The sequence below is a fragment of the Miscanthus floridulus genome, chromosome 13 (genome assembly GCF_019320115.1).
Source record: "Miscanthus floridulus cultivar M001 chromosome 13, ASM1932011v1, whole genome shotgun sequence".
In the NCBI taxonomy this organism is placed as follows: Eukaryota; Viridiplantae; Streptophyta; class Magnoliopsida; order Poales; family Poaceae; genus Miscanthus; species Miscanthus floridulus.
The window spans coordinates 64,027,969-64,046,723 of NC_089592.1; the positions used below are offsets into that span (position 1 = coordinate 64,027,969).

At 43.0% G+C, this 18,755-nt stretch overlaps 1 protein-coding gene across 1 annotated transcript in view; it reads left to right on the plus strand.

The window, feature by feature from the left end:
- LOC136499922 (probable cytokinin riboside 5'-monophosphate phosphoribohydrolase LOGL3) overlaps positions 1–15,205 on the plus strand; it is a 77,085-nt gene extending 61,880 nt beyond the window's left edge. Inside the window, exons 3-6 of the mRNA XM_066495409.1 lie at positions 14,167–14,266; positions 14,497–14,567; positions 14,743–14,886; positions 14,969–15,205. Coding sequence (XP_066351506.1) covers positions 14,167–14,266; positions 14,497–14,567; positions 14,743–14,886; positions 14,969–15,205 — 552 coding nt within the window. The remainder of the gene's footprint in view (positions 1–14,166; positions 14,267–14,496; positions 14,568–14,742; positions 14,887–14,968) is intronic.
- The last annotated feature ends 3,550 nt before the right edge of the window (positions 15,206–18,755 follow it).

Sequence of the window (18,755 nt, forward strand, 5' to 3'; positions counted from 1 at the left end):
GAAGAGGGAGCAGAATGAAGAGCAAGAGAGGCTGCTGAAGACGAAGAAGGAGAGGATGATGATGATGAGAACTCAGAAGAGGGATATGTAAGTCCCGAGGATCCTTTCCTACGTGAAGCCAGAAGGAGGCCAATGGAATAAGATTTGGACAAGGATTTTGACCCGAACGAGGAGGTAGGGATAAAGCCTTAGCTTGTAAATTTTGCTAAAGCTTTGGCTGTGTTACCTCTGCTAACACTTTGATCTATCGTATATACAGGTCCCTCCTAAAACTTGGAAAAGATGTCGTCGACGTCCGTGACATCTCGCCGGACAAGACGGAGTAGAGGAAAGGAGAGCAGAGGCAACAACCACAGAGATGGACATTGAGGCCTCTCCTCCACAACCTCAAGACACAACCACGAACACAACTACCAAGCCCAAGAGGAAACGAGGGGATAGAAAAGCAAACCAATATCCAGATAAGGCATGCTATGTGATAACGGAGGTCAAACCAGCAGGGAAGATCCTTGAGCCGAAGGAATTCAGAGGATGATTCCGTAATGCGATCGGGGCCCTAGTAAGAGATAAATTGAATCCAACAATCCCTAACTAGAAAGAGGAACCAAAGAAGAAAAAGGATGAACTATAGGATAAGCAGCTGAAGCTCAATTTTATATTTTCGAAGGGTAAGCACGAACTGGTAAAAAATGCTTTCCAGGTCAGGTGAGAGTATTGAAAGCTCTAGTTGGGTTTTGGTGAATTGATGAAACCCTAAGTGCTAACCTAGTTTATAAGTGATCATGAGATAGGTAGCACATTCCAAGTGGTGAAGCAAATGATGATCATAACATGATGACGGTGATGCCATGGTGATGATCAAGTGCTTGGACTTGAAAAGAAGAAAGAGAAAAATAAAAGGCTCAAGGCAAAGGTATAAATGGTAGGAGCCATTTTGTTTCGGTGATCAAGACACTTAGTGAGTGTGATCATATTTAGGTTCAATAGCCATACTATTAAGAACATGGATGTTGGTAAATTGAGACCTCAATTCACCAACATCCTTGTTCTTCGTGGGAGAGGCCTCAATTCACCACTAGATGCTCTAACTCATTGCATATGCATTTAGGATCTAGTGGAGTGCTAACACCCTTGAAAACATTTGTGAAAATATGCTAACACATGTGCACAAGGTGATACACTTGGTGGTTGGCACATTTGAGCAAGGGTTAGAAACTTCATCGGGGGAGTGTCCGCCCGTAGAGTGCGGACAGTCCGACAGTGCCACCAGCGCCCTGTATAGAAAAGACAGGGTTTCACAGAGTGTAACGGATATGTCCAGGGGCTAAACCCAGGTGAACGTGGTCACAGTAAGTGACCGGACGCTGGCCTCGATAGGACCGGCGCGTCCGGTCAGTGGCAGCAGTGAGCACGCAGTTTTGGTCTCATGACCGGACGCTGACATGGAAAAATGACTGGACGCTAAGGGCCTGAGTCTGGTTAGTATGACGTATGATGACATTGAGTGACCGGACGCTGGGTGTGTCCGGTCAGGCATGACCGGGCGCATCTAGTCGTGATTTTTTGCTTCTGGTACCTTACTGAAAATGACCTGACGCTGGTGTTGGTGTGTCCGGTCACTTTGAGCAGCACGTCCGGTCACTACTTAAATGTACTGATAACCGTTGAGATCGGACGATTAGCATTTGAAACCGATGACACGTGGCAAGCATCGGGCAACCAGACGCTGGGGTCCTACGTCTGGTCGCCCTGTGTTTAGTGCAGTGAGGAGCCCAACAACTCTATTTGTCGGGGCTTTCTATTTATGCCCCATGGCCAGCTCAAGCTCACTCTCTTGGCCATTTTGCATTGACATAGCAACCTTGTGAGCTTAGCCAAAGCCCTCCTACTCATTTCCATTATAGATCAACATCTTTGTTAGATTGAGAGAGAATCCAAGTGCATTGCTTGAGTGTTTGTATCTAGAGGCACTTGGTGTTCATGTTTTGCTGCGGGATTCACTTGTTACTCTTGGTGGTTGCCACCACCTAGATGGCTTGGAGCAGCAAGGATCATCGAGCGGAGGTTGGTGATTGTCTCCGGCTCCGATCGTGATGATTGTGAGGGGTTCTTGACCTTTCCCTGGTGGAGAGCCAAAAGGTACTCTAGTGAATTGCTCGTGGCTTGTGTGATTCTCATCTTGTGTTGGTGGTGCAGCACCCTATTGAGGGTTTGGTGTGTGATGCCAATTAGCGCGTGAACCTCTAAGTGAGTGAATCGCCACAACGAGGACTAACTTGCCGGCAAGCAAGTGAACCTCAGTAAAAAATCATTGTCTCATCATTTGATTTCGATGTGATTGGTCTTCATTGGTATTCATCCTTGTGATTGATTGGTTCTCTCCTCGACACGACAGTATAACCATCTTGCTCACTCTCTCTACATTACCGCAAACTAGTTGTCAAGCTCTTTAGTGTAGCTAGTTTTGAGAGCTTGTTAGTTTGGTGAGTGTGGCTCTTTAGTTAGCTTTTGAGAGCACACTAACTTAGTGTAGTGATATAGTTATTATGTGGATAGAAACTACATAAACTAGAATTGTGGTAGGTGGCTTATATTTTTAGTAGGCTAGCGCAACACTAGCTTCGTCTCATAATTATCTAACCGGTTTGTTAAGTGTTGTTGTAGAAATTTTTAATAGGCTATTCACCCCCCTCTAGCCATTAGGACCTTTCAAGTGGTATCAGAGCCGAGGTCACCATGATTTGAGGCTTAACAACCTTCAGTGCAAAAATGGCTCAAATCAACAACACCAAGAAGCCACCCCAATTTGATGGCTCAAATTATCCCTATTGAAAGGCTAAGATGACAACTTATATCAAGTCAATCAATAGGAAGGTTTGGAAGGTGGTAGAGACAAAGATTGAGATTGATGATGAAGAGGCTCCCACCGCCGCCGAAGAAATGCTACTCTAAAACAATGACATTGCTCTTAGTGCCATCCATGATACTTTGGATAAGAGAACATTTGAGCAAATTAAAAATATTGAGAGAGCTCATGAGGCATGGAAGAAATTAGAGGAATCATTTGAGGGCACTCAAGCTATGAAGGGTGCAAAGGCATACATTCTCAAAGAGAAGTTTGCAAGCTTCAAGATGAAGGAGGATGAGAGTGTGCCGAAGATGTTTCATAGGCTTCAAGTGCTTGTCAATGATCTCAAAGCACTTGGAGAAGAGGTGACAAGGACTTCTCCCACAAGTTCTTGAGATGCTTGCCTTCAAGATTTGGCACATTGGTCACTATTCTAGTGAGGAGTGGTTTAGACACCATGACACCAAACTAAGTGTTGGGAGATATAATGAACGATGATACATATAGAGATGATAATGAGAAGGAAGAAAAGAAGGAGAAGAACGATGAGAAGAAGAAGAGCATGGCATTCAAGGCCACATCATCCAAGGACAAGGCAAAGCAAGATACATTAGGTGAAGATGATGGCTCATGGGATGATGAGAAGATGGCTCTCTTTGTCAAGAGATTTGGGAAGTTCATGATGAAGAATGGCTACCGTGCTAGAAGGAAGAAATCTTCATCCAAGAACAAGGAAGAATCAAGAAGGTGCTTCAATTGTGGAAGCAAAGATCATCTTGTTGCTCAATGTTCATACAATAGTGACAAAGATGATGGCAACAAGAACAAGAAGAAGGACAAGACAGAAAAGAAAGAGAAGAAGGACAAGATAACCTTCAAGAAGAAGAAGGGTGGGTCATATGTGGTCACTTGGGATAGTGATGCTTCCTCAAGTGATGATGATGATAGTGATGATGACAAGACCACCAAGAAGAAGGCACTTGCAAGCATTGCTATCAATGAAAAGCCTTCTCTCTTCGACATTCCATCATGCTTCATGGCTAAGGCCACTAAGGTACAAATTTGTGATGATAGAAGTGATGAAGAACATGATAATGAAAATGATAGTGATAGTGATGATGATGAACTCACTAAAGATGAATTATTTAACATGCTAGAAGATGCTAAAGAACACGTTGGCATTAAGAGAAGGGAATGCAAAAGCTTGTGTAAGGAACTAAAAGCCCTTAAGAAAGCCTTTGATGAGCTCAATGCAACTCATGAGAGGCTAGAGGAAGCCCATGAGAAGCTTGGAAAGGCTCACAAGAAGCTTGAAAAGGCTCATTCCTCTTTGCTTAATGAACAAAATAAAAAGAAGCATGTTGAGACTTGAGATATAGGCTTAACTTGTGATATAATTAATGAATCATCATCTATGCCTACCATTGTTGCTCCCTCTAACTCTTCTTGTAGTACTTCCACTTCCACCTCATCTAGTAGTGATGGTTTCACTTGTGATGCCTCACTAATGGTTGAGAATGAGAACCTTAAGAAGGTGGTCAATAAGCTCACTCCCACCTTGGCTAAGGCCTATGGTGGTGAGGACCGCTTGCTTATGTGCTTGGGTAGCCAAAAAGCTTCTCTCTATAAAGAGGGATTGGGCTATACCCCCAAGAAAGGCAAGGCGGCCTTTGCTCCTTACAAGACTAGTTTTGTGAAGAACAATGGTTGGTTTTGCACTAATTGCAAGCAAGTTGGTCATATAGAGCAAAAGTGCATGAACAAGAAGTCACAAGCTAATGTATCCTCCATTAAGCTTGATTCTTTCTATGTGCTTACCAAATGTGCAAATGGTGTCAAGGCTAAGTTTGTTGGTAAACCATGGATGGGCTCAAAGAAGAAAGCCATTTGGGTACCAAAGAGCTTAGTGACTAACTTTCAAGGACCCAAGCAAGTTTGGGTACCTAAAAAAATTGATCTTCTTTTGTAGGTCAATTATAAAGCCGGAGGAAGGCATTGGGTTCTTGATAGTGGGTGCACTCAACACATGACCGGTGATGCAAGAATGTTCAACTCAATCAACACCAATGATAATGATGGTTATGATAGTGTCACATTTGGTGATAATGGCAAAGGCAAGGTCAAAGGGCTTGGTAAGATTGTAATATCTAATGACATGAGCATATCCAATGTATTGCTAGTAGAGAGCTTGAACCTCAATTTGCTATCCATGGCTCAATTGTGTGATCTTGGATTCAAATGCATATTTATGGTAGATGATGTAGAGATCATAAGTGTAGATGGCTCTAATTTGATCTTCAAAGGCTTATATATGAGAATCTATACTTGGTTGATTTCAATGCTAGTGAAGCTAGATTATCTACATGTTTGTCCACTAAGTCTAGCATGGGATGGTTATGACATAGAAGGCTTGGTCATATTGGAATGAAACAATTGAATAGATTGGTTAAGTATGATTTGGTTAGAGTCTTGAAAGATGTTGTGTTTGAAAAGGATAAGTTTTGTAGCTCTTGTTAAGCCAGAAAACAAGTTGGAAACACCCATCCGAAGAAAAGCATGATGAGCACTAGTAAAGCATTTGAGTTATTACACATAGATTTGTTTGGGCCAACTCAATACACTAGCATTGGTGGTAACAAATATGGTTTTGTGATAGCGGATGATTATACTAGATACACATGGGTATTCTTTCTAGTGGACAAGAGTGATGTGTTTGCAACGTTCAAATCATTTGTCAAGAGCATTCACAATGAGTTTGAAACAACCATCAAGAGAGTTAGAAGTGACAATGATAGTGAGTTCATGAACACTAGAATTGATGAGTTATGTGATGAATTTGGAATTAGACATCAATTCTCGGCCAAGTACACTCCACAATTAAATGACCTTGTTGAGAGAAAAAATAGAACACTTATTGATATAGCAAGGTCTATGCTTAGTGAATATAATGTGAGTCAATCTTTTTGGGCCGAAGCTATCAACATGTCTTGCTATTGTAGCAACCGCCTCTATTGTCACCTCTTGAAAGAGAAGACACCATATGAGCTCTTGAATGGTAGAAAGCCCAACATTACATATTTTTGGGTCTTTGGTTGCAAATGCTATATCTTGAAAAAGGCGCTAGATTGGGTAAGTTTGATAAGAAATATGATGAATGATTCCTACTTGGATACTCAACTACTAGCAAAACATATAGAGTTTGGAATTTGGATAGTGGTACTCTTGAGGAAGTTTATGATGTTGAATTTGATGAAACCAAGGGTTCACAAGAAGAGAATGATAACTTGAAAGATGTAAGAGGCATTCAACTTTCAAATGCCATGAAGAACATGGATGTTGGTGAATTAAGGCCTAGGTAAGTGAATGATGATGAAGATGATCAAGTACAAGTGCTCTCTAACTCAAGTTTGCAAGATGACACAAATCAAGCTAGTACAAGTGGCTTTCATGAAAATGAACAAGATCAAGTGGCTAGTACATCATCTCAACTCAATGATCAAGCAAGTGCAAGCAATCAAGTTCCAATACCCCAACCAACAAATATTGCAAGAGATTATTTATTGGACACTATAATTAGAGATATTTCTAGAGGTGTACAAACAAGATCAAGATTGCCTTCATTTTATGAGCACTTCTCATTTGTGTCATCTATTGAACCAAAGAAAATAGATGAAGCATTGAAGGATGTTGATTGGGTGAATGCTATGCATGAAGAATTGAATAACTTCACAAGAAATCAAGTATGGAAATTAGTAGAGAGACCAAAGGGACATAATGTGATTGGAACCAAATGGGTCTTTAGAAACAAGCAAGATCAAGATGGGATAGTAGTAAGGAACAAAGCAAGATTGGTAGCACAAGGATATACACAAGTTGAAGGTCTTGACTTTAGAGAAACATATGCCCCCGTTGCTAGATTAGAAACAATTAGAATCTTGCTAGCCTATGCTTGTGCCCACAACATCAAACTCTATCAAATGTAAGTTAAGAGTGCATTTCTCAATGGTTATATCAATGAAGAAGTATATGTTGAGCAACCTCCCGGTTTTGAAGATGATGAGAAGCCCAACCATGTGTACAAGTTGAAGAAGGCATTGTATGGCTTGAAGCAAGCACCTAGAGCATGGTATGAGAGATTGAGGGATTTCCTACTCTCTAAAGGGTTCACGATGGACAAGGTTGACACCACTCTTTTCATCAAGAAGATTGGAAAAGATTTATTTGTGTTATAAATCTATGTAGATGACATCATATTTGGATCAACTAATCAAGACTTTTGTGAAGAGTTTAGAAAGATGATGGCTAATGAGTTTGAGATATCCATGATTAGAGAATTAAGTTACTTCCTTGGTCTTCAAATCAAGCAATTGAAGAATGGTACTTTTATGAGTCAAGGCAAATATATCAAGGACATGATCAAGAAGTTTGGCATGAGTGATTGTAAAGCCATTAGCACACCAATGTGAACAAATGGCAACTTGGATAGTGATGCAAGTGGCAATATGGTAGATCAAAAATTATATCGGTCTATGATTGAAAGCCTACTCCATGTGACCGCATCAAGGCTGAATGTCATGTTTAGTGTATGCATGTGTGCAACATTTCAAGCCTCACCAAGAGAAAGTCATTTGAAGGCTACAAAGAGAATATTGAGGTACTTGAAGAATACGTAAAATATTGGTTTGTGGTATCCCAAAGGAGCAAAGTTTGAGCTAGTTGGTTACTCCAACTCGGATTATGTGGGATGAAAGGTTGAAAGAAAGAGCACCTCAGGCACATGTCAATTGTTGAGAAGATCACTTGTTTAATGGTCATCAAAGAAGCAAAATAGTATTGTATTATCAACCACCGAAGCCGAATACATATCCGCCGATAGTTGTTGTGCACAAATACTTTGGATGAAGGCCACTTTGAGTGACTTTAGAATCAAGTTCAAGAAAGTGCCATTGCTATGTGACAATGAGAGTGCAATCAAGTTGACCAACAATCCGGTTCAACATGCAAGAACACAGCACATTGATGTCCGCCACCATTTCATAAGAGATCACCAACAAAAGGGGGACATTTGCATTGAAAGTGTAGGCACCGAAGATCAATTTGCCGATATATTCACCAAACCATTGGATGAGAAAAGGTTTTGCAAGCTAAGGAATGAGTTGAACATATTGGATTTCTCAAATATGTGTTGATGCACCCCTCACTTATATGACATGCCTCTCCTTCGAGCAATCCAAGGTAAAAGTTGATTGGCATGGCATACATCCTTGCTAAGGACATGTTTAGTGCATCTAGTCATCTCTCACATTAAATAGGCTCATTCATGAAAATCAAATGATTTTTATGATTGTGTGTACCACTATTGCTTCTATGCTTATTTTGATCTAGTGGTAGAATATGATATGTTTGTGGGCTTGCAAACCTAGTGTTTAATCTAGAAAATGAGCTCTAAGTGTTTAACTCTACATGGTGCAAGATAACCCTTATTTGGAGGTGTGAAGAAGCTTGTCCTTTGATCAAACCGAGTTAAATGTCTTTGGCAAGTATTCTAGATTGAACCAAATTTGGGAAAATGATCCTCACCTTATTGATTGACATTGATAATCTCAACCCATCTACATTTTGAACCTTTGTGGTCATTGATGACAAAGGGAGAGAAAAACAAAGATATTAGTGATATTAGTACATGGGGAGAAAAGAAAAGATATTAGTGTACTAAGATAATGAAAAGACAACAAAGGGGTAAAGAAATAAAGATATAAGTGATAGGGGGAGAATTTGACATAGGGGGAGAGATATGACAAAGGAAAGGGATCAATTAAAATTTTGAGCACACAAGTAGGGGGAGCAAGCTCATGAACTTGTATGGTGCATTTGAATGTGCATTTCATATGTTTGCTTGGATGACACATGTTTTAAATTTCAATATCCATACTTGTGTGGTGTATGCTAGTTGTAGGTTTGAATGATGAAATGAAAAACTAGCATGCATATGTTATCTAGTGATTTTATTTCCAAGTGGTATCGAGCTAACCATGGTGCTAAGAATGGTATATTAGTGCACTCTAATTGGTATCACGCTTCAAAGGTCCATCTTTTATACCTTAGCATTATTTGGTAGACATTGTCTCCTATATTTCCTATCTAAGCATATGTGCAAGCTACAATCCAAACTCTTAGCACATATGTAGGGGGAGCAATTGCTACCATTTAGGGTTCATGAAACTTGTTCATATCCTTTTACGCATGGTAAATATGCTTGGGCAAGCAACATGGATTCAATTAAATTTTAATTCATATCTTTGTGAAAGGGTTGTCATCAATTACCAAAAATGGGGAGATTGAAAGCTCTAGTTTGGTTTTGGTGAATTGATAAAACCCTAAGTGCTAACCTAGTTTATCAAGTGATCATGAGATAAGTAGCACATTCCAAGTGGTGAAGCAAATGATGATCATAACATGATGATGGTGATGCCATGGTGATGATCAAGCGCTTGGACTTGAAAAGAAGAAAGAGAAAAACAAAAGACCCAAGGCAAAGGTATAAATGGTAGGAGCCATTTTGTTTCAGTGATCAAGACACTTAGTGAGTGTGATCACATTTAGGTTCGATAGCCATACTATTAAGAGGGGTGTAGCTCGTATCGAAATGCAGTTATCAAAGTATCACTAGATGCTCTAACTCATTGCATATGCATTTAGGATGTAGTGGAGTGCTAACACCCTTGAAAACATTTATGAAAATATGCTAACACATGTGCACAAGGTGGTACACTTGGTGGTTGGCACATTTGAGCAAGGGTTAGAAACTTCACCGGCGGAGTGTCCTCCCAAAGAGTGCGGACAGTCTGACGGTGCCACCAGCACCCTATATAGAAAAGACAGGGTCTCACAGAGTGTAACGGACATGTTCGGTGGCTAAACCAAGGAGAACGTGGTCATTGTAAGTGCTCGGACGCTGGTTTCGGTAGGACCGGTGCGTCCAGTCAGTGGCAGTAGTGAGCATGCAGTTTTGGTCTCATGACCAGACGCTGGCGCAGAAAAATGACTGGACACTTAGGGCCTGAGTCCGGTGAGTATGACGTATGATGACATTGAGTGACCGGACGTTGGGTGTGTCCAGTCGGGCATGACCGGATGTGTCCGGTCGTGATTTTTCGCTTCTAGTACCTTACTAGAAACGACTGGACACTGGTGTTGGTGCGTCTGGTCACTTTGAGCAACGCGTCCGGTCACTACTTAAATGTACTGATGACTGTTGAGATCAGGCGATCAGCGTTTGAAACCGATGACACATGGCAAGCATCGGACGACTGGATGCTGGAGTCTTGCGTCTGGTCACATCGACCGGCACGTCTGGTTGCCCCGTGTTCAGTGCAATAAGGAGCCCAGTGGCTCTATTTGTGGGGACTTTCTATTTAAGCCCCATGGCCAGGTCAAGCTCACTCTCTTGACCATTTTGCATTGACATAGCAACCTTGTGAGCTTAGCCAAAGCCCCCCCACTCATCTCCATCATAGATTCAACATCTTTATGAGATTGGGAGAGAATCCAAGTGCATTGCTTGAGTGTTTGTATCTAGAGGCACTTGGTGTTCGTGTTTCGCTACGGAATTTGCTTGTTATTCTTGGTGGTTGCCGCCACCTAGATGGCTTGGAGCAACAAGGATCGTCGAGCGGAGGTTGGTGATTGTCTCCGGCTCCGATCGTGGTGATTGTGAGATGTTCTTGACCTTTTCCCAGCGGAGAGTCAAAAGGTACTCTAGTGAATTGCTCGTGGCTTGTGTGGTCCTCATCTTGTGTTGGTGGTGCAGCATCCTATTGACGGTTTGGTGTATGATACCAATTAGCGCGTGAACCTCCATGTGAGTGAATCGCTACAACGAGGACTAGCTTGCCGGCAAGCAAGTGAACCTCGGTAAAAAATAATTATGTCATCATTTGATTCCGAGGTTATTGGTCTTCATTGGTATTCATCCTTGTGATTGATTGGTTCACTCCTCGACACGACGGTATAACCATCTTACTCACTCTCTCTATATTACCACAAACTAGTTGTCAAGCTCTTTAGTGTAGCTAGTTTTGAGAGCTTGTTAGTTTGGTTAGTGTGGCTCTTTAGTTAGCTTTTGAGAGCACACTAACTTAGTGTAGTGACATAGTTATTGTCTGGATAGAAACCACATAAACTAGAATTGTGGTAGGTGGCTTGGGAAACAATGAGCACATAGGCCGCACCGGGGGGCTAAGGAAAAGAATGACCTAGAAGCACGGATTCGAAGAGGACATGCACATGTACAAGAAACATGGTAGAGACCGGGAGGCTAATCTTGAGCTCCAAGTGAAGGCTCTAGTTGCGAAGGCGCTGGAGGGGCAAGGACTGTCAATGGAGCCACGAACATTAATGATGCCGCTGGGAGAACTGGCATTAGTTGGCAGCCCTCCAAAAGTTCCTAGCAGCCAAGGTTCCACTACAGCCATAGCCCCCGTTGATCGCTTACAGAAACCAACTAGTTGCACCTTGGTGTTTCTCAGCGGCCAGCAGAACATTGTGATAGAGGTGACAACAGGTGTGGCACATCCTCCCAGTGGCTTACACCACAATAATACGATACTACCGGACTACACTAGGGTCGAGGTGCATATCGTGAAGCCCGAGTTCATGCAATGGAGGATAGACTACGCAACTCCTATGGGGCTGGTGTTACTCGGAGACGTAATGGGGCAGTTTATCCTCTAGCACAAATGGGATATTATATTGACTGATTCTTCGCTACCTCCCCCTCTCTCAAATTTAGAGTGAGTTGTTGAGGACGGGGAGATATTTTCACCGTCTTGTGACCACCACATTCCTGAGATGCCACATTCTTCCCTGCCTCCTAGCGAGCATGTGCCTGATAAGCCACAACCTTCTTCAGCTCATACCGAGCAAATGCATGATGAGATGCCACAGTCTTCTCAATAAGCGCAGCCGATACATGAACAACGAGTGACTCCTGAAGAGGTGATGCACAAGAAGATGAGGACGTGCCTGAATGAGAACTTCGAAAGAAGCATCCAATCACCATAAGGCCAATTTATGTTCCGAAGAAAGACATCTCATCGGTGCATAAGTGGTATGCCCATGACCAGTTCAAGCCTGAGAACCAAGTTTAAAAAGTCCCATCACGGGCTTCTGAGGAGGCCATCACTAGCAAACTCCACCAAATAGCAAAGTAGTATCCAAATGTTGATGCCATCAAATAGTCAAAGGATTGCCCGAAAACATATAAAAGAGGCAAGCCCTTTCTACCAAACCGAGACATCCAACGCCTACCACTTGGAATGAGAAGGTTCCATGATTGATACTTGCGTGTTCATCAAATAGTCAAAGGATTGCCCGAAAACATATAAAAGAGGCAAGCCCTTTCTACCAAACCGGGACATCCAACGCCTACCACTTGGAATGAGAAGGTTCCATGATTGATACTTGCGTGTTCTCCTAACGAGCATAGACCTCGTACACGCATGCTTCTCCACCGGCATATTTGGAAGCCTAGCCGGGAAAATTATATTTGACTTCAATGACATGCAGACATGCTTTCACCTCGGAGCAATAGAAATGAATCTAATTCGCATGTGGTGCCTGTAAGTCCTTGTCCTCCCGATATGATATGAATATAATCTTTTGATTTTATTGTAACTAACCCACGCCATGATTTGTAGAATGCAAGTGCACATTGTAAAACAAATGCCAAGTGTAAAAGCCGGGTATATAGACCCTCAAGCTATAGCACAAATAAATTTTAATTACCTTGGACAGTGGAAACTAGATGACAAAGAGCTAGCTGCTGGAAAGACCCTTCGGGAGAAAGAGGATATCCGTGCGAAGAAACTAAGGCAAGAGACCCTTAAGGTTTCGTCATACATTGCCCTTGCTTTTAAAAATCTCCAATAACAGTCTACTATATGACTACCATACAACTTCGAGTAAGTTCAACTCTATACTTAAAGCTTTGTTCGATATATTTTATTCGATGCAAAAGAGCTTATCTAGTTCTATGATGAAATCCATGCAACAACCACTGGATTTGTATAGGCGTCGATGTCGGAAGGAGCATGGCATGGGTCTTTGATTCAATAGATAGGGACCCAGTGATATACAAAGACTCCATATCGATTCTCAAGACGTATACATATCGATAATCCCCATTAGCTTATATGTTTGTATAGATACTTGTAACATTCACTTTTGGATAATAACAAGTTGTATTTGCTAAAATAATTCGAACATGGCATTTAGGTTCTATGTCAATCAACATCACGGAAGACATGATCCAGTAAGAAAGGAAAGGCTAGCTATAAAAACACTATGTGCGGTAAGTGTAACTTACTTTAGTACTCTATTACATGGCTATCAAAAGCATTACTTAACATTTTTCATATGCAAAACACACAGTGTCCCAAGCAGAAACCTAGGAGTGTACATTGTGGATACTATGTATGTTCAATGATGAGTAACACCGGTGCCTACAGGAGACACCCCTTAAGGGTAAGTTTGAATCTCTTCACCCGTAGTATAAAAACTTCGCACATGATATGAAATATTAAACCGAAACTTGTTCTCTTGTAGTGAAAAGAAGAGAAAGAAATGAAAAGAGACCCATACAAGGATGACCAACTCTTAGAGCTCGTCGTCGACGTTTGCAACTTCATATTAAACCGGATTGTACATGTCAAAGATACCTACCATGACCGAGATTCTGACTTAGGTAGAAATCCTCAGTACCAACACCTTCAAGCTCTAGGCCGTTGATAACAATGTGTATGGAATTTGACATTGGTCTTACCTTGTGGGACGGTTTGAACTTGTGGAACAAATTAGACTTGTGAATTATATCTATTTAATGATGGATTGTATATATTCTTGTGAATTGGACTTGTAATGGTAGTTTATATAATGCTTTTGTGCTTGTGGTTAGATTTGAATTATATATGTTCTGGTCAGATTTGAATACTGAATCGCCCCTACAAACAGGTATTATAGGGGCGGCTGGTACTACGGCCGCCCCTGCAAATCGATTTTGTAGAGGCGGCTGGGGTGTTACCAGCCGTCCCTGGGCGGTCTGGAAACCATACCTACAAATGCATGATTTGTAGAGGTGATATGATAGGGGTGGCTGGCCGAGCCGTCTCTATAAAGCCTCACCAGCCGCCCCTACTAATCCTTTCTGTAGTAGTGTAATAAACCATTATGTCACCTTGACAAGGGCATGAGTGTATGATACTGAAAACGCTAGAACCCCATTATTCTTCCGAAAATTTTTAACGACGCGTTGTTGCCAGATAATTGGAGAGACAGTGGGAAAGGTGATGCCGGTCGAGGGTATGCACCAACGGAAAGCGGAGATGGCGAGGCAATCTGATGCCTTCATAGAGTTGCCAGGTGAGTAGTGGCACGGGCTACTTGTGCTATTTGTCGAGTCCCTTTCAATGTTGAGATTCATGTGTTTCCATGCGTGCACTTGCCACATGCTAGGCTAGGGCAATTGAATCATCACCAGTCATATAAGTAGCTCTTTCCAATATTAATGTGTTCTCACTGTATAAGTAAAACGTGCGTGTCTTTGCAACAAACTGGCAATTAATTGTATCAACTAAATTGTTATGATTCAGGTGGATATGGAACACTGGAAGAGCTGTTTCAAGTGATCACATGGGCACAGTTAGGCATCCATCATAAGCCGGTAAATAATCAACAAGCTCCTATATATATGTACATTGAGGCAAGCAACAGTGTCTCTTGATATATACTTCGTAAAAGAGATATTTCAATTCACCGAAGAAATTCACTAATTCAGTAAATCCAACTGATGAGAACTCTTCAAGATTGGCTTGTTGAACTGATGAGAACTCTTCAAGATTGGCTTGTTGAACGTCGATGGCTATTACAACACCCTGCTGGCATTCATCGACCAGACCATGGAGGAAGGCTTCGTCAGCCACAGCGCCCGCCAAATTGTTGTCCATGCTCCCAACGCACAAGAGCTCATTGAGAAACTTGAGGTACTTACAATAGGATAAAACACATTCAGATGCCTTTTGTGCAAAACTAACAACTCCTAACTGCACCATGGTGTGAATGTAGAACTACGTCCCGTACAATGACATAGTTCTCGCCGGGCTCAACTGGAAGACAGAGATTGTCAATGATCCAGGTGATGACTCTAGAATGATCGGCATTGGCACATATGAGATTTCGCCGCCTCTAGAGGGACCGTTGCCGCCTTTACCTCCGATAAAAGAGAACAATGACCTTCCAACTACAAATGAAACCCACACTAATTCAGTGGTGGGAGGAGACGTCATACTATCTCCCAAGTAGGGAGCTCGGCATGTATAATAACTCTATAAAAGGACCAGAGGTTAGTGGGTCAAGTGTATCAAGTCCTCTAGAACTCTAGAAGGTTCCCTCATTCCAAGCCCTGCTATATTCTTGTTCTCGGACCTCCAGAGAGATTGAACAAGAACATGAGGTTTGAATATAATGGCAGGTTATCAGCCTTGGCATTGATTGCCTTTTGTTCTCTCATTTGTACTGATGGAATACCTAGCTATGAAGTTAGGAAGAGTGTTAAGTAGCTAAGTGTTTATAGGTTTCCATGCACAATATGTATTGGGATTTGTATGTCCTTCTGTGGCTTGACCCTTTGTCGTTGTATATGCTTTCCTTCCCAAATGAATGGTAACATTATATTTATCCATTTGAAAAAAAGTAATACATATGCGTATCACATTTCTTGATATATAGAATGATGCTTGTGAATAGTTAAGGGTAGCATCAAGAAACCTTAGAACTTCTCGTTATGATCTTGATTTTTTACAGCAAAAATTGGCAGATATCTAAACTTCTAGGAGATTGAGGGCATGTTTGGTTTTGCTCCTCGATGGAGCTGTCTGCCAGGCATCTGATTTTGGAAGCCTAGGCTAGGATCAGATGACTGGCGCCTGGCAGGGCGCGAAGCAAACATGCCCTAATTGCCATACTTTTAGGATAAAACTATTGAGTAGAGTAAGAATCTTATAGCCAACAGCAGAAACTACATCAATATATACAAGTTCAAAAGGGAGACAGGGAAAGTGATTTTGATTTTTTTTTTTTGAAAGTTCCGGTTGCCTGGCAATATATTGATAAGAAAGAAGAGAGTTTACAACTAAAAGCGCGCCACCTCCTGCAGCAGACCGCTACAGGAGGGTTAGGATATAATAGCTAATTACTCCCAAAATTGGATCCTACAAATAGGGGGGGTGAGGACCCTCCCTCTAGCACTAGCCCACAAGGACGATTCATCCTTAATCCGAGCAAACACATGCATTGCCGTAGTCGTGGCGTTATGGGAAAGTGATTTTGGAGTAATAGTTTATATCCTTGAGCAAGAAAAAGTCATTTTTTTATAATGAAGATTTTATTAAAATAGCCTAAGTCCAATTGATTTTGACTAGTGTCAAAGTGCATGAAGAAGCTGCATGTTACTGGATCGATCTTCCACCTACTTGATCTAGAAATCAAAGTTACATATCGGCATGCTTTTTTTTAGCATTACAGAGCTTCCATTAATCAATAACAGGAGTACAATCAACAGCTGCTAATCCCAACAACCAATCTTGGATATATAGTCGTGCCAGAAAAACGAGCGCTCGGTGGCTGACACCATACATGCACAGCAATGGGCCACCGAGTTGGCTTCCCTACGCACCCACACAACACGAAAGTCGACAAAACTCCTACCTAGCTCTGTAATATCGAGACAAATGCCCCCGATAACCGATCTCATACCATCATCACCATCTAGCAGCGTCTTGAGGCCACTGCAATAAACCTCAAGGATAACTTTGTCATAGCCATTTTTCGCTGCAAGCTCAAGCCCTTCCTTGGCTGCCATAGCCTCTGCCGTCAGTGCATCCGGCACATCATCAAGCCATCGTGCCGCTGCAGCCTTCACCAGGCCGGTCTGATCACGTATCACCACACCGCAGCTTCCCGAACAAGCCGTTGTGTCAAAGCCTGCATCAGTGTTCACCTTGATCCACCCCTCCTCCGGGCTTCTCCACTTCTCCGGCCTCCTGGGCAGCCTCGGTTCATTTGGCACCTTCAACGCTGCAAGCTCCTGCTGCAGCAGTGTTGAGACGAACCGCACCGTTGCTCCAGGTTCCCAAGTTTCGCGCCCATGCCTTCTTGCATTTCGGCCTGTCCACAGCGTCTAGGCACCACATACCACCAGCGCAGCTGTCTTAGAGTTACAGAACTCCGGCTGCAGCACATCCGTTGCCCATGTACTTGGATGATAATTTGGAATCGTCACCCCCTCAACCTTTTTTACTTCTGCCCAGAATCTTCTAGCCAACGGACACTGAATTGCTACATGATACAAGGTTTCTTCTGGATCACCACAATACTCACAGAAGCTCTCCTTGGCGATGTGCCTTCTTTTCAGCTCAAAACTTTGAAGGCAGCGAATTGTGCAGCACCCGCCACCAGAAAACACGGACCTTCGGTGGTACGTCCAGCTTCCAGACCGTTTGCCAGTGTTGGCGTTCCCCGGAGGCTCCGGTCTCACCCGTCGCGGCCATGGCCATTGCCGCTTGCTCGACCTTGAGCAATCTGTAAGCCGAGCGGACCGAATATTAATTGCCCATGCTTCTCAAACGTCCAAGCCTTGACATCAGACACCAAAGACATACCGGGCTTGATCTTCAAAATTTCCGCTGCCTCCGGTTCCACAAACGATCGACGCACGAGCTGCTCATCCCAAACACGCGTGCCAGGAACGAAAAGGTCCTGCACCCGTTCAACAGCAGCTGTTGGCAAGTGAACCAGAGGCCTGAAGGGCCTCAAGCCTGGGATCCAGTTATCTTGCCAAATATCTACCTCCCCCGGTCCAATTCTCATGATCAGACCCTTCTTTAACACATCTCTTCCATGTAGGATTGCCCTCCAAGTTTCCGAGCAACGCCTCCTTTTGGTAGCTGTGAGGAAGTCACCGTTAGGAAAATACTTCCCTCGCAGAACCCTGGCACACAGCGAGCTCGGTCTCATTATCAGCCTCCACCCTTGCTTGTCAAGCATTGCTTGATTAAAAAGTGAGAAATCTCTGAAGCCAATACCTCCCTGGCACTTTAGTCGTTGTCCAAGGAACTGCCCCACCAGTAATTCAACACAGCCGTTGTCAGCTTTCGACAAACTACAGGAGGCAACTTGAAGCACGTCATCGGATATGTAAGCACCGACTGTGCATTAGCCTTCAGCAGCACCTCTCGCGCCGCACAGCTCAAATCCTTCTCTGCCCAACCTTCGACAAAACCCCTCTTCCGAGCTGGCATAGCTCGCTGATTGGTTTCTGGGCTGGTTTATTGTGAGAGAAAAACACTGTTGGTTGGTTGAATAAGTCTGACTGAAACCAACGAGCGAACAGTTGAAAGCATTGGAAGCACCCGGCCCAGCTGAAGTGGGTAGACCCAGGTATCTTTTCACCAAGCGCAACACAGGAAGTTTGCTTGATTTGCGTTGCTGGCAGATAAATTAAAGAAGAAAAAAGTTTTCCCGTGGCAAATAAGGCACCACTCTTTTCCTTTCACCCTGGGCCCCTGGCAGGCTGGCATAGTGCGTTGCTCCTACAGTGGGTCGCTGCTGCACCCGAGGACCACGACCGCCACAGACAAGAAAAGAAGGAAACCCCAGCTCGATGGATCGCATCGCAGCCCACTAGGCCACGACACTTGCGTCGGGCACCAGGCAGCAACCCGGCCCATAGTCTGAAATGAAAACCACAACCGCGACGCGCACCGAACAACACCAAGCTCCGAGAGACCGAGAACGTATCGCCCACAATCCTCCACGTCTCCCGCAATCTGCCTAGTATACCCTGTCCCGTGCC